The 12,924-nt window shown below is 36.5% G+C and overlaps 1 protein-coding gene across 1 annotated transcript in view; it reads left to right on the forward strand.

Annotated features, from left to right (window-relative positions):
• Positions 1-12,924, forward strand: part of grid1b (glutamate receptor, ionotropic, delta 1b) — a 484,036-nt gene that overhangs the window by 450,826 nt on the left and 20,286 nt on the right. The window contains exons 9-12 of the mRNA XM_016439916.1: positions 3,060-3,161; positions 3,670-3,867; positions 4,932-5,262; positions 7,372-7,510. Of these exons, the coding sequence (XP_016295402.1) occupies positions 3,060-3,161; positions 3,670-3,867; positions 4,932-5,262; positions 7,372-7,510 (770 nt within the window). The remainder of the gene's footprint in view (positions 1-3,059; positions 3,162-3,669; positions 3,868-4,931; positions 5,263-7,371; positions 7,511-12,924) is intronic.

The raw sequence follows: 12,924 nt of genomic DNA on the forward strand, positions 1-12,924 counted from the left end.
TTTCATTTGAGTAAAACTATCATCATGTCATACACACACAGAAATGTAAAGGTATTCACGGCAACCCGTCAAAATAAAAGTTCGGTTTAACTTGAGGGCATTGGCAGAAATATATTACTATTGTTGAGTAGAATGTACATAACAGGCTGCTACTACTACTACTAAAATTATTAAAACCTTATTTGTAAGGAATAAGCATACAATATTTCTTCAGTGTTTTAATTGTAATATTAAATTACCTTTATTTTCCAAAAAATACATTTTGTTTAATTATCATTACTTAAAAGATAGATTTAAATACACAACACAGAATTTCTGAGCAAAAAAATCATAAGGCTATTGTAAGAATAAATGAAACTTGTTTTATGCTTTCAAATAATTAGACATGCTAAAACAATAAAACATAAGGTTGGAAAATAAAACATTTCATAGGGCCCTAAACATGTAATATTTGTTAAACTTTTAATAAATTGATGTTAAATTGTTTAAGTTTTTTGATTAGTAATATGCATTGCTAAGGACTTCATTTGGACAACTTTATAGGTGATTTTCTCAATATTTAGATTTTTCTTTTTTTTTTTTTGCACCCTCAAATTCCAGATTTTCAAATAGCTGTATCTTGACCAAATACCGTCCTATCCTTACAAACCATACATCAATAGAAATCGTATTTATTCAGCTTTCAGATGATGTATACATCTCAATAAAAAAAAATTTAAAAAAATGGACCCATATGTTTTGTGGCCCAGGGTCACATATATGCAAATGCAAATACAGTTATTTTCACTCCGACACATTATTAATAAATATTGATGTTAACTGTGAAAGAGTGTTTGTCCATGCTTTCAAGAAGCAATATTATGAATTGGTAGTATGTCCCAAAACGTGCATACCCTTCTGCGAAACACTTAAAAAAAATAATAATAATAAATGTTATATTTTCTCATTTTCAGAATGTAACAGTGTAAAATGAAATGACTTGGACTTCAAAATGTGTTCCAATGTAATCAGTGTAGCAAATCTGTAACAACTATGAGTTTCATTATTTAAAACAGAATAAGCAGATAATGTTCTTGCTGTGGCAGTATATTTCTAAATTTAGGGCAAGTTTTCACACAGTGCTCCTACCAACCCACCAACACCACCACACACACAGTCACAGAGGCTTTCATTTGTCTTTATTTTAACTTTGTGACTGTTCAGAGCGTTGCTCTGTAAGAAAATGAGGAATTTCATACATTTTTCAACATTACAAGCTTCCCCCTGTGCCACTGCTGTAGGGCTGTTTGTGTACATACTGTAATGAAGAAATCCCTTATGGCTAAAGACGACAAGTATTGGCTTAAAAATGATTTTGGGTCCCAAGGCAAGTGATGCTCATCAGATGCATTTTGTAATTTGATCCAGTACCACCACCTGGAACCAGACCAGCATGGTACTTGTCCTCATGGAAGAGTAATGGAGAGAAAATGCTGTGCCTCCTAAAGGGATATGCCTACTACTTTCTACATGCATGCAAATGTTCTTTTTTTTTTTTTTTTTACTTCTGTCTGCGTTCTATAGCAACACATTTTATGTGATTTCAGCTAATGCAAACACCTCAAAGAAAAACACACATCACATTGAAATGAGCTTAGGCCTTATTGTTAAATGATGTTATTAAACTTCATTATCACTTGTTTCTTTGAGTAAATGAATGATTAATGAGATCAGTCTTCTAAATCAGGTCATTAAATGTAGCATCATTGATACTGATAACTAATCGCTTACAGTGTCATTGTGGATTATGTATATTGATTTTGATATGTGATCCATGTTAATGTATTAAACTGAATCATAATTGAATTGAATTTAATAATCTTCAGTTTAGCCCCCCACTCAAGACAATTAAATGTTCCCCTTCAGGAACTCGAGCTGCGTCGAGATTCGCTTTGGGAACGTCCCTGCGTGACCGCGTTCTGAAGCACGTGTAAAATCAGTCCAATGGAGCAGCGAGACGTCACGAGCGGGGTGACGTGAGCGCCAGGAAGTATAAAAGCGCATCCGGCAGAGCGCAAGTTAGCTTCTGCTCTTCAGTAGCGCTCTGTGTATGTGTCAGTCTATTTACTGTTGTCTGTCAGTCCACAAGCATTCAAAATAATATGTCAAAGTCTAAACTAATATCCATGGTGAGCAAACGGCATTACAGACGTCGTGTGCCTCCCTGCCCACGCTATCTGGCAGTGGGGGATACACACGATCTGTGTGTTGTTTGTTTAGGAGCAGAGCATGCACGGTCAGCTTTCGAGTGAGCTGATTGGCATCACTGCGAGTTACTCTCGCTGCGTATGCTCCGCTCTGTGTTTGATGAGAGCGGCCAGGCTCGTGAACCCGCTGGCAGCGGTCCCGCTGTTGCCGAGGCACCCCCTCGCATATGAGGTGTGATTTGTGCAGTAGCCAAAATAAAATATCGTTTGGCCAGCCGAGAATCAGGACGCTCGTCCTAAAAGTAATTAGACGAGCGTTTTCTGAATCCAGATCACAGCCTTCACGACGGGGCCTTCCGTTTTTCCCCGATCTCCATGCTGAGGTGTCAAGATCGTGGGAGAAACCGTACTCATCCCGTATTTACAGCCCCACAGTCTCGAATTATTCAAAGTGGAAACTTTTCGCTTCATGGTGCGGACAGCGACTGCAGGACCTAGTCAACTGCCCAATTGGTACAGTTCTGGAGTTTCTGCAGGAGTATCAAAAATGTTTTAGAATTTTAGTGGCCAAATAATAATAATAATAATAATAATAATAACCAATAAATTCATAATAATAACAAAATAAACTATCAACAACAGTTCTGAAGATTTAAGTTGAAGTAAACTTGACATGAAAATGGAACCACTTTTTACCAGTGAATCAATGTCTGATGGATCAAGTCCCGTCTTATGTATTTATTTCCTGTAAATATAAATACCCTGATTCACTTGGAAATATGTCTTATGGTAAACACTTACAGTACTGTGCTGTCCAAGTCAGAAGAGCTAATGTTGACCTGTTTTTTTTTCTTCTTCTTCTTTGTCCTGCAGTTAGCTACATGGGATTCTGCCCATGGCCTAAATGGAAGTCTAAAGGAGAGCCGCATCGAGAATGGCATGCAAGGGGTTACCGTTAAAGTTGTGACGTTGTTGGTAATACTTACTTTTATCATTGTAACATTTAAAATATTTATGTTTTGTTGGTGTTGATGTGTAAATGTGTGAGTAAATCAATCATTACGTTTTTCACGGTCAGTACTTAAGTACTAGATATCATTCTACTTATCAGAGCACAGAATCTGCAACCTTTAAACTCTGCAGAATTCAATAGAATTGGAACGTCCCTCATTCATAAAGTTCTAAACAGCCCTAAGCTCTTTCATGTTTGCTTACAAATTATTTTGGCTAACATTATTATGCCTACCTTCACAAATAAAAGTATAGCACTGTTTACTGAAATACATATCTCTGGCATGGGTGGGAGAAACATTCCGCTTCTAATGTGCTTATTCCTCATGGTCTAATTGTAATCATTCTCCCAGGCCAGTAAGCATCTACTACAGAAAGGTTCTCCAGGGAGCCATAGGAAGTCTTGAAGCACGTTTTACCTACCATTTAAAATTTGTCTGTTACTTTTGGTAATCAATATTCCTCTTCAAAGGAGGATCCATTTGTGATGGTGGCAGAGAACATCCTCGGACAGCCCAAAAGATATAAAGGGTTCTCAATTGATGTCCTGGATGCCTTGGCCAAGATCCTAGGATTCAAGTACGATATCTATCAGGTAGCAGACAGCAAATATGGCTCTCAGCTACCCAATGGCTCTTGGAATGGCATGATTGGGGAACTCATAAACAAGGCAAGTTCTCTAAACATTATATTTACATGTCCAAAGCCATTAAAAGTTACCCAACTAATACTTGCATGATATTTTCTCAAATTACCCTGCTGAAAAGGTCACCAGAATATATTGTGTTTTAGATTCTTGTGTGCTAGTTTGTTCTGGGGATGGGCATGAGTATTTTAGGAGTTACAGCAATGATCGGTCAAGAAAACACAATAATTGTGTGACATTAACTTTTAATTCTGTGATTGGTTGCAGTGGCATTTTGGCCAGTACCTTGCACTCTAAGAGGTTATTATTTAGGTATGAACTGTAAAGTGCTAAGTGCTTAGATAGGTGTCGTATTCCCATAGGTAGATGGGTATCAGCTGAGAGTCAGCTGATGCGAGCTTGACTAACGTGATCTGCCAGAACTAACGCTACACTTGATTGTTAGAGGGTTCATACAGCTAGATTGAGTTCAACCAAATTAAACAGAAAAAAACAGCAAGAGGTGAATCGCTCAAAGATTTTGGTCTGATGTTGTGTATATCAACCAGCAATTAAATGAAGCTCGGTCATTTAGCAGGGCTTGTACACAGTACAGTACTGTAGCTTTTAAGCTGATGTCATACTTTTTTTTTGTTCATGTCATACTTTTTTTCAGTATTTTTGTTTTGTTTTTCAGTTAAGATATGTAAACATCATTACAAGTTAAATTATCTGAAAATGAAAAGAGATACTATTAAGATACTATGACTTGTTTTTTTAGAAAATATATCTATAATTTCTTATCCCACTGGCAATTTTTATTTATTGATTTTAGCATGGGTGCAGGACAACCCCGTTATAAATATAACCAAATATAATGAGGCTTTGCTTAAAAAAAATGCTAGTTGGGAAATAAAATAAACTTTATTTTAGATGCATTGGACAGTCTTAAAATCTTACACAATTTTGCTTGTTTTAAGGATGTTTAGAAAAACAAGAAAACATACTGATTCGAAAAAAAATAAATTGTGCATTTTTGTAAGGCCCTTATTACCTATAGTGTAAGTCTCTATGATTGTACCATTTTTAATAAATTTTTGTCTTTACAGAGAGCTGATTTGGCAGTGTCTGCCATAACTATAACACCAGAGCGAGAGAACGTAGTGGACTTCAGCAAGCGCTACATGGACTACTCTGTAGGGATCCTACATCGCAAACCCGAGGAAAAGATGAACATTTTTTCCTTGTTTGCCCCTTTTGATTTGGCTGTATGGGCCTGTATCGCAGCTGCCATTCCTGTGGTGGGCGTTCTGATCTTCCTGCTGACACGGATGCAGATGCTCCGCTCCCAGAATCCTCCAGGAGCCCATCACACTTCATCCATGTCTAACTCATTGCATAGTGCTATATGGATTGTCTATGGAGCCTTTGTACAACAAGGTACTTTAATTAATTCCTCTCCCAAGTGTCCATTCAAAGGCACCTTCAGAAACGACTTATCAGTTTAGTATGCTTTTAAGAGCAGCCAGGGGATCAGGTGATGATTTGACTCAGGGCTTAGAAACATGACAAGAATAAAGCTGTTGTCTGATGATATTGGGGTGTCAATACATCACTCCCTCTAAGACATGTAAGCATCTGAACTGCTAATGCAAGCATTCTTTAGCAGCTTAAAACATTTTGTGTTTGCAAATAATCAGAGAATACTTTATCTAAATATGAAAATCCTGTTATCATTTATTCACCCATCCCGTACACGTGGAACACAGAAGGAAATATTTTGTAGAATTTTGTTGTAGAAACTTTTTGTTTCTTGTCTTGTCTTTTCTTTTTCGGTCCAGGTGACAACAAGGCACCATTAAAATATAATTTCAGCAATTCAGTCATTACCACTCTTTGTGTATTTTTAGCATGTTAATTGGTATGACTGTTAATTTATTTAGTCTTGGTGGAATAGATCTGCTACACAAGTTGTTGTTGCTGCTGCTGTTATTCCTGCAGAGCAAGTATGGTGAATTGCTACTACCATACACATAAACGTTTCTGCTGCACAAATAAACATACAAAATGTCCCTCTAACTGATTTAGACAGGTGGAGCTGGGGGAGGAGGAGGGTTTCAGAGTAACTTATAGCATGCTGCAGGACTGGCTTACAGTGAACACTGAACCAGACTATTAAAATATTGAGCAAGCAAGATACAGCCAAAACAAATCTGCTTGCACCATGTAGTATACAATGTAATTGCTAGCAGATTACATGTCAAGGACCAATCAGTGCCAGTCTAGAGTTTCCTGACTTGACTTCAGGTCATTCGATCAATCAATCAATCAAATCAATCAATCAATCAATCAATCAATCAATCAATCAATCAATCAATCAGTCAATCAATCTTCCACCATCGTATACTGTAGCCATATTCTAAACATCTAAACATCCGGTCAGTTCTTCTTCTTCTTCTTCTTCTTTTTCTTCTTCTTCTTCTTCTTCTTTATCTTCTTCTTCTTCTATGATTTATTTTAGCACAAAATGTGTTGCTTAATCAGTATTCATTTAAAAGATACAATCATTCACAAAAAGCACATTTTCATTTAAGTGTGCCTTTAGATCCTATAAAGTTAAGGGTGAGTAAATTGGTGAACTATCCCTTTAAGGTTTAAAAGCAGTTGTAAATAGTGTTTTATGGAGCATGTTAAATTGTAATAGTTGTGATCTACTTTTTTTCATCAGAGAATGCCTATCCTTGTGTCACTGGAGTGGTAAACTGCATATTTGAATTCCAATTTCAAAACCAGCATACATACATAGGGCATACAGACAAGTGTGCTAAAACAGTTTAAAAGTGCCTTTGAATAAGGCAAATATGCTGGTTCTCATCCAAGTGACAAAATTGAATAAATAGCTACCTCAGCAAATAACACGCTAAACCCCCAGCTCTCTCTATTAATGCCTGGCATACTGCCTGCCAACCTTTTTAAACCTAACAGCTAGTTATTAAATCTGGCCTGTATCTATGCCATATTTCGGTAGCATGCCACCATATGAAATTTACAGCAGATTGTACAAAACACAATAAAACTTTTGCAGCGGTTAAAACAGTCACTTGTTCCACTGCTCATATCTTAAAAATTAGGAATTAGCTATGCTTATGGCATGCTAATAATGGTGCCATTTCTGACTTATTCTAATGACTAGGGTTAATAATGTGAAAGTGTGTTTATATTTTATAGATTATGCACATCTGTGATGAAATTACCATATGATAATCTTTTAATTCTCTTTGTTAGATGTCTGCTTGTCTATTTGTTGTGGTATAGGCCTCCATTTTAGGAGTAAAAAAAGCCGGAGTATGTAAAATATTTTATGAAAGAATAAAAAATAAAATAAAAAAAAACTGTTTTGAAAACAAAAGGGGTGATTTCAAATGCATGTATCTTACAAGAAATATAATAGGAATCGAAATCCCTTCTTACATTACATTTATTTATTATTTATTTGCATTTTACAGTACATTTACACAATCTAAAGTATTTTTGTGTTATCTGTCACAGGTGGAGATTCAGTGGTGGGGTCTGTGGCATTGAGGATAGTCATGGGCAGTTGGTGGTTGTTCACACTGATTGTGTGTTCGTCTTACACTGCTAACCTGGCTGCGTTCCTAACTGTGTCCCGCATGGACAACACTATAAGGTAAATTACCATTTCACAAATAGTCTACCACTTGATGCACCATATGGTACAGAGTTGATCTATGTCTATTAAAAGCTTTTCTATCCTGTTTGTCCTCATAATTGGTGCATCCTTATGTTCAGGAAGCTTCGAACATAGTTTGGCCACATGGCAGGCAATATGCAGAAAATTGATGCAGTATTGTACAGTTAAGCATAGGCTTTGAGTGGCAATAGAAGGCAAGCAGGCAACTCAATATATTGGGATTTCACAAGAAATAGTGAAAAATATAAAGATTTTCAAAAATTATATCTATCCAAAATGTAATAAGTACCAATTATTTCAAAGACATAAATGAAAAAAAGCCTCAAAATAAAACTCTTGAGTATATTTCAACTGGTTAATCCTAGAAGTTTGTAGGTATGATGTCTGAGGCAGAGAATAGGATTTCATGATGGCTAGAACTGTGTAAGTTGTCACTAGGCTTTCCGGGACATGTTCCCATTAGAGTGAAGTGAGGTGAACTAGAGATAAATGTATTAGTATGGATGGAAAGAGGCGAAAGAGGGTAAGATTATTACAGTGTGTGTTATTTGCTTGGTATTTTTGCTTGTAATTTTTTTTTATAATGAACCAAGCTAAATTGATGCTGAATTTGAATGCCAGTGAACACCCTACATTTTCATAAATGGAAAACAGCAGAACTGTCTTTTTGAAATTTAACACACTTTGTGCTTTATGGGAAAAAACTAACCCCACATAAATACAATAATTATTTACAATAAAACATTCTTAAATTTTCACTATAATAATTACAGTGTGTTCAGCCCCAAATGTATACTTTTTTTAACTCATTCTGAATTATGATCTGTAGCAAGATCATACATTATCAATGTTTACTCTCATGATTACAGAACAAGTCCTGTACTGATTCAGTCTTTCACATATTTTGTATTGTGACAATTGGATTTATAGCATCAGTTTTATACACTGCAAGGCTTATATCTGTGTTTGGTGATCCAGGGATTGTTTTCTATAGCCACTGAATCGAGTCACATCTTCAGCATAGGTTCCTTGAGTTCAGACAGTTGGCAGAAGTCATTTTCATAAAAGGCTGACATTTAAATAGATATATAGTACATATCTCATTAAATGCTAAAACTCTAAGGATGTGATTGACAAATTAATGTTTTGTAAAATGTTAGATTGATTCCCCCAGCTACCCTCACGCCAGAACTCCTTCACAAATCACATAAATTACATAAGTTGGCTTCAAAATGCTGTGCTCGTTGTCCTCCGTCTTCTGTTTGTATTTCCATATCGTGAAGGTAAGTTCATACAAATGTATGTATGTACCACTTGTTTTAAAACTACTGACATTTTTTATGACATCTGCTTTGGACATTACAGCACACATGATAAATTTCGTCAACTCTACAATAAGTTAATTCACTTGACCAGCAAATTACTCTAATTCTCTACTCTACTCTAATTAAATAAATATTATTATTATTATTATTATTATTGGCCTTACTTATTCAGTGCTAGAATGAGTTTCCGTACTGTGTGCTACCTTTGCTGTGTTGTGCTAGTTTTCGTTTACATCTGTAAATGTTATCTAGCGCTCAAGTATGATAACAGGTATTTACCTAGCTTGTGTGCCTCTGATGTTTGACTGCATTTGATTATGCTGATGTTGAGCAAACTGTGTCACGTCAGAGTGTGAACAGACCTTTGCTCTCAGACAAACATATCAGCATGTTCATTTGCACGAGTTTTGTTGAAAGCCAAATGTTATATAATCAAATGTTACTGAATCATGTTCAGCCTGGTCTCATTGTTTATTATAGGTACAATTTTATATAAAACATAAATATAATCTCTAGGTTTTTTTTTATTTGTGTGTGTGTGTGTGTGTGTGTGTGTGTGTGTAAACAATATTTTAAATTTGTTAATAATTAAGTATTATTATTTAATTATTTAATTAATTAATTAATTAATTAATTAATTAATTAATTCAATCATTCATTCATTCATTCAGTCCACACTCATTTTTCACCCCATCCCTGTTTGCTGTGGCATCTCCTTGTTTCACTGAATATCTAGATTTTTGTCCCACTTGTCCTCCTTATTCTGCCTCGCTATTGGCAGTACCAAAGGTGGGATCAATTAAAAGGATAGTTCACTCGGAAACATTTTGTCTTTACGCATATAATGCTGACCTGTGCTGTTATAGTAATCAGATGTACTGTCTATTTTTTTCAGTAATTACACATACTTTTCTGTAGTTATATAAAATTATATTTTAGTTTTGATAAAATGAGTGTACTGCTTTCCATTTGGTTGAAGGCCATGTGAGTGCTGAGTGAGCAGATTCTGATGGATCGCATGAACCTTTATGAACATGCAGAGGCAGAGAATGTTTTGAGCACAATTTCACCTGTGTCCTCTCTTTCAAGTAGCATTAGGAAGGCTATGATTATCTCTCTCTCTCTCTCTCTCTCTCTCTCTCTCTCTCATTGAAACAGCCGAATGAACAAATTCCATTCAGTGAATCAAACTTCCCAGTGCTACTTGTTGTAGATGACATACTAGAGGAGAGCCATCAATACACTTGCTCGTCTGTGCTCATCTTCTGCACAAGCTTGATGCACTCTGCATGTTCCCACAGTCCAATACTGTCACTAGGCAACCCTCTACGCACACCTTGGCAATATAATCGCTATTGGCTAGTAAATTTTTTTGTTTACTCGCCAGACTGATATACTATTTTACACACACACACACACACACACACACTTTTACACAAACACACATACACACACGTTTACTTAGCTATCTAAATGGGGACATTGCATAGATTGTTTTTATATACAGATACACTTTTTAACCTAAACCCACCCCTAGCCCTCACAGAAAGCTTTCTGCATTTTTACAATTTCGAAAGTAAAAAAAAAAAACTTTGTTTATTTTAACAGTTTTACAAATGAGGACATCCACAAATTGAGGTTTTTGCCGATTTTGTCAGGCTTTGCTCACTTTGTCGGGCTTTGCTCACTTTTGGGTACAAATTTGTCCCCAAAATATGGTTAAGTAGGTACACACACACACACGATTCCACCCAATCAGCTTATCTTTGTAAAATGGAACAGCTTCTTAAATAACTGAATGTGCACGCTTAACTTCAGCCAATCAAGCATTATATTATGATATGATAATTAAGCACTATTTAATGATGGAACTAGTGAGTAGAACTCAAACTCGGTAACCATGTATGAATGCATATTTGTCATTTTAACTGAACTTAGGACTGGTGGTATGTAGCGCGTCGATTCAGCATGGTATGCAAGACTCTCTCTCTCTCTCTTTGCATGTGTGAGAAACACAGCCCTATCAGTAAAGCGACGGCGAGTCGAGCGCCTTCACGCTAGTTTATGGTACGTCAAATACAGGTGCGCTGCGTGCTACATACTGCGCATCCATTGAGTACATAACATAATCCATTGAGCGCATCCAAATAGTACAGATCGCTTGACGGAGAGCGAAACTCTCAAGCGCTCAGTCAGCATGTTTATCGAGTGAAAATCTGTGTTGAACGCCTCCCACACACATACTGGCGTGTAAAATCTAAGAATTTATTAGCCAATGGCTAATGTTAGACATTATTTAGTCGCCCAGAGTAAGATTTGCTAGGAAAGGTATTGTAGGGGATGAGAAAAGTGCAAAAATAAATATTACAAAATATGGCAGTAAAAATGTACAAATCACAAATTTGTATAAAAGTGACACTGTACAACAGTGACACCAGCAGTAAAACAATAGGAGGCAATGTCTCTTATGCCTTTCCTGAGCCTATTGAGTTTTAACAGACCTCCTAAAGCAGGGATGGGCAAACTCTGTCCTGCAGGGCCACTGTCCTGTAGAATTTTGCTGCAGTCCTGATAAAACTCACCTGCCTGTAGCCTTCCAGTAATTAAGAATGAATGTAGATAAGTCACATGAGAGGAGGCAATGCCTGTGCACTATGACTGGCCTGTTAACCTGTTCACACATTAATTCCAGTTCTTTTTTCTCTGTGTGTGTGTGTGTGTGTGTGTGTGTGTGTGTGTGTCACATCTGAATATTTTATAGGATATATGATACGGGTAATAATAGTTACTAATTAAAAAGTAAACAACTCACCTATTTAGACATCACATTCAAACTTTAAATTGCCTAAACATGATCTATGTAAAATTAAAGGTGCATCTCCATGTCTGTGATTACCGAACTCTGATGACTAATGATCCAAAAGTAAGCTAAATAAGAAAATATTTCATGTACCTTACATCAGGTAACAAATAGTGCAGTGCCTTGTGAAAGTATTCATACCCCTTCGTTTATTTCATGTTTTGTTATGTTGTAGCCTTATGTTAAACTGCTTTAAATTATTTTTTTTCCACAACAATCTACACTCGATACACCATAATTGTCAAGCAAACAAACAGGTTTTTAACATCTTTGCAAATTTATTAAAAATAAAAAACTAAAATCTATCTGGGACAGTTGAAATTTAGCTCAGGAGCATTCATTTTGCTTGTAGATACTACTACACTTCAAGTGAAGTTAACCTGTGGCAAATTCAATAATGACAAAGCAATAACAGAACTGTCATAACTTCGTAAATTTATTAGAAATAAAAAACTGAAATAAGTACATTGCATAAGTATTCTCAGTACTTAGCTGAAGCACCTTTACAGCCTCAAGTCTTTTTGGGTATGATGCGACAAGCTTTGCACATCTGCATTTGGCAATTATCTGCCATTCTTCTCCTCACCTCTTTACCTCTCAAGCTCTGTCAGGTTGGATGGGGGCAGACACATATTTTCAGGTTTCACCAGAAAGATTTGATTGGGTTCAAGCCCAGGCTCTGGCTGGGCCACTCAAGGACATTCACAGAGTTGTCTATAAGCCACTCTTGCTGTGTGCTTAGGGTCATTGTCCTGTTGGAAGGTGAAACTTCTGCTCAGTCTGAGGTTCTGAATGCTCTGGACTAGGTTTCCATTAAGGCTATCTCAATATTTTGGTGCATTGAGATTTTCTTCTACTCCGGCGAAAGAATTGGGTCTTGCCACGCCGCCATAAAGCCCAGATCGGTGGAGTGTTGCAGTGATGTTTGTCCTTCTGTAGATTTCTCCTGTCTCCACATATGATCATGGAGCTCAACTAAACACTAACCAAGGCCCTTCTCCATCAATTGCTCAGTTTGGCCAGGAGGCCAGCTCTAGGAAGAGTTGTAGTTGTTTCAAACATTTTCAGCTGTTAGACCTTTTATGTGTGTGCCTTTCCAAATCATACCGATTCAATTGAATTTGCCACAGGTTAACTTCACTTGAAGTGTAGTAACATCTACAAACAATATGAATGCTCCTGAGCTAAATTTCAGCTGTCCCAGA

Source organism: Sinocyclocheilus anshuiensis, unplaced genomic scaffold, assembly GCF_001515605.1.
Source record: "Sinocyclocheilus anshuiensis isolate Anshui unplaced genomic scaffold, SAMN03320099.WGS_v1.1 scaffold151, whole genome shotgun sequence".
In the NCBI taxonomy this organism is placed as follows: domain Eukaryota; kingdom Metazoa; phylum Chordata; class Actinopteri; order Cypriniformes; family Cyprinidae; genus Sinocyclocheilus; species Sinocyclocheilus anshuiensis.